The sequence below is a fragment of the Gavialis gangeticus genome, unplaced genomic scaffold, assembly GCF_001723915.1.
Source record: "Gavialis gangeticus isolate Ggan-Ray unplaced genomic scaffold, GavGan_comp1, whole genome shotgun sequence".
Classification (NCBI taxonomy): Eukaryota; Metazoa; Chordata; order Crocodylia; family Gavialidae; genus Gavialis; species Gavialis gangeticus.
The window spans coordinates 16372186-16375486 of record NW_017728993.1 but is presented as its reverse complement, the minus strand read 5'-3'; the positions used below and the strand labels follow the sequence as shown (position 1 = coordinate 16375486).

Sequence of the window (3301 nt, the reverse complement as noted above, 5' to 3'; positions counted from 1 at the left end):
ATGCATATTTTTCTCCTCTCACACATGCACTATCAGTAGGATAAGTAAGAGAGAAAAATCTCTCATATTCATTCAGATATGGGGCAGCAAAGCAATACAATTATGGGTGTGGCAAAGCAATGAAATTATGAATAATGTCCTTAAACAGGCTACAGTACTTTTTGACGGAGAGAAATTGCACAGTGATCCTTATGGCCCTGTTACAGAGATAAGACTAAGTCCTAAAGTAAAGTGAGAGCAAAGGGAGAAAAGCGAATCTCAAAAAGGAAACACAAGGGAATGGGAGATTCTGATGGTTAAGGCAGCACGGCTGGGATCAGGTTATATGGATTCAGTACATGGTGCTGCCACAAACCATATGCCTTTGGATACTCATTTAAAGCCTGCAATTAAAGTCACTTGGGAGCTTCCCAAAGACTGCAACTGACTTTTCTGTCTTACTTCTCCACATGTAAAGCAGTGATAACCCCTTATACACGTTAATAAACAAACTGCATTCACCCACATTTGTAAGGTGAGAAACTTCATGGTGTGGGAAGCTACATAAACTATCTAGAAAACATTCATTTATAATAAATGCTCAGTCTGATAAGTTATGAAAACCAGCTGTTTTGTTTAATCCTATTTGCTCATATTTTATATCCAAAGATTATTCTTGCAAAACATGTAAATGTCATACCTCTTTTCTGATCATTACATCATTTTTGTAATTACTGTTGTTGGCATATCTCAGTTTTCCTGTTGAAACAAAGATCAATGTTTGATTCAACCTTGAGCAGGCAGTGTTCTATAGTGGTTAATTTCTTTTCATTATTTTGCTAGATTATAATCACATTCACAAGTCTGAGTATAAGAAGGCGCACAAAGGGAAGAAAGATCTGCTGCTGAGATAGTGCATCTTCTTTGACTAGCCATTCCCCCTTCCAAGACAGAGAAGTGGGGAAATACCTTTAAAATGTGGGGTTCTATAGTACAATGCTTCTCAGCCTGTTTTGTCCCAGGACCAATTTGTAAACACACTGAAAGCCAGTTCTGACCCAGTAAATAGTTTCAGTAGAAAACACACAAGTATTCTGGCCCCAAAATACTTATTACATATTACAAGTTAAAGCAGCTCAATGGTCTTAATTTTAAAGACAAATCAATATCAATAGGAAAACATAAGCAGGAGTATCAACGTGTGGCCCTCCATTACTCCCAAGTAACATTCATCATTGTGCAATTTGCACAATGCACATTCCTGGTGCTCCTCACACCCAACTCATAGCTTCCTGGCCCATAACTCCTGACTTGCAGCTCATCCTTGCTGGTGCCCTCACACTCAAGCCACAGTCCCCTGGCCCTGTCGGTGCCCCTCACTCTTGACTCCATGGACATGCCAGTGCCCCTCAGTCCCAGGCTGCAGCCCCTCCCCAGCCTGAAAGAGGAAACCTGTGCTTTCCTAAGTTTTTCTGTGACTATTCATGACCCTTTCAAATAATCTTGCAACCCACTTTGGGGTCATGGCCCATGGGTTGAGAAACGCTGCTATAGTAAAATGGCTCATGTGGTATCTTTGATACTAGTACAGATGTTATTTTGTAGAATTAGTCATCCTAATTAAAAGGCTATAAAAATAAACTAACTGAACATGTTATGTATATTTTCACTAGCAACCTCATCTAAAATTTTTAGTCACTGCTTCAATGCGACTGCCTGCCTGCTTGCTTGCTTGACACAGAGAGTGCTTCACTTCAACCCTGGATATTTTGGAGCTCATTGTAGGATTCTGTTAAAACAAAAATGACTATATAAATAATAAAGGGCATCAGCATGATTTGCTCCTGAAGTTTTCCAAACAAAAAGCTCAATACATTTTAGGATTTCTGAAGGTGGACCAGCTGTTGACAAGATGTTCATCTTTTGGAGGGCTGCAGTTGAAGAGAACTGTAAACAAATGGGAAGGTATCATAATGCCACTCTATAAATGCATGGTGTGTCCACACCTTGAATACGATACCCAGCTCTCATCCCCATGGCTCAAAAAGGATATAAGAAGACTAGAGAAGGTCCAGAGAAGGGCAGCAGAGACGCTTAGTGGTATGGGGGGGTGTCTTCTAATGAAGAGACTCAAGGAGCCAGGCCTGGGCCGTTTAGGAAAGAGGCGCTTGAGGGGAACAGGACCAGGGCTTACAGGATACTAAAGAGCAAAAGAGAAAGTCCATGGGGATTTGGTACCGACTCCCTCACAATGCAAGAAGGAGCGGTCTCATTCTCTGTTCCTTATGCCATTTATGATTACAATTTTCCTGCCTTTTACCACATACATTTACTGGAAACAAACCCCAGACCTGCTCCAGTTAATGAAGTTTGGTCTCACTGAGTCTGCCCCATTGTGATAGCCTGGTTCAAAGCGGGACCTCCCCTGCCTGTTAGCTAATACTGTATAAAACCGCAATTTCTGCCCATCTGAGATCTATTATTTTCGCTGCTCTCTTCCCAGGCCAACACAAGAATGAGGGGTCCGCAAACGATGGGAGCAGGCAGGCAGGTTAAAATGAACAACCGGCACTTCCTTGTCACCCGGCCTGTCGCTCCCTGGCACAGCTCGGTGCCGCCCGATGTGGTGGAAGGTGCCAAAGGGAGTGGAGGAAAGGGGTGCCCGTCGCTGCTGAGTAGGGGAGGGAGGGGCAGGGCCGGTGATCAGCACTTTCTAGGCCTTAAATACTGGAGGCTGCACGTGAGAGAGGGCACGGGGGTAGCGGGGAACCCCGTCAGACCCGGTCCCTCCCCCTTGTGCCCGGGGCGACGCTGCATCCGAGCCCAGCAGCAGAGGAGCGGGGACGCGGGGCAAGAGGGGCCCCGGTGTGACGCAGCCCACGGGCCCCAGGCCTTGCCCCCCTCCTCACCGTCCGGCCGGAACTCGAACTCCAGGAACTCGTGCCCGAACTTGCCCTTGTGCCCCACATAGTAGCGCAGGTAGAAGTCGCTCGCCATTGCCAGCGAGCGCGCGTAGCCTCCGCTGCACCAGCATGCACTGCGCGCCCCCAACGTGGGCGCAAGGAGATGGCGTCACGCCTCGCGGCCAGGCCGGGGGAGTGGCACGTGACCCGTAACATCACTGCTGGCTGGGCGGGGTAACGGCTGTCCTATTCCCAGTGATCGGAGAACGTGGCGGCGGGAGGGGGATAAACCACGTGACGGAGCCGTCGGGCGCTGATTGGCTGGCCGGACACGTGGCCGTTACTCGGCGGTGGTTGGCGACGACGACGCCGCCGCCGCCGCCATCATGTCCGGCAGGGCCCGGCCAGTGGCCAGCTGC

The 3301-nt window shown here is 47.9% G+C and overlaps 2 protein-coding genes across 2 annotated transcripts in view; one reads left to right on the top strand and one right to left on the bottom strand.

Moving 5' to 3' along the window:
- MAGOH (mago homolog, exon junction complex core component) overlaps positions 1 to 3057 on the bottom strand; it is a 10069-nt gene extending 7012 nt beyond the window's left edge. Inside the window, exons 1-2 of the mRNA XM_019501280.1 lie at positions 2889 to 3057; positions 680 to 738 (exon numbers count right to left, since the gene is read on the bottom strand). Coding sequence (XP_019356825.1) covers positions 680 to 738; positions 2889 to 2976 — 147 coding nt within the window. The 5' untranslated portion in view covers positions 2977 to 3057. The remainder of the gene's footprint in view (positions 1 to 679; positions 739 to 2888) is intronic.
- The window catches only part of LOC109305303 (nardilysin-like), a 44707-nt gene continuing 44451 nt past the window's right edge, over positions 3046 to 3301 (top strand). The window contains exon 1 of the mRNA XM_019528302.1: positions 3046 to 3091. Coding sequence (XP_019383847.1) covers positions 3046 to 3091 — 46 coding nt within the window. The remainder of the gene's footprint in view (positions 3092 to 3301) is intronic.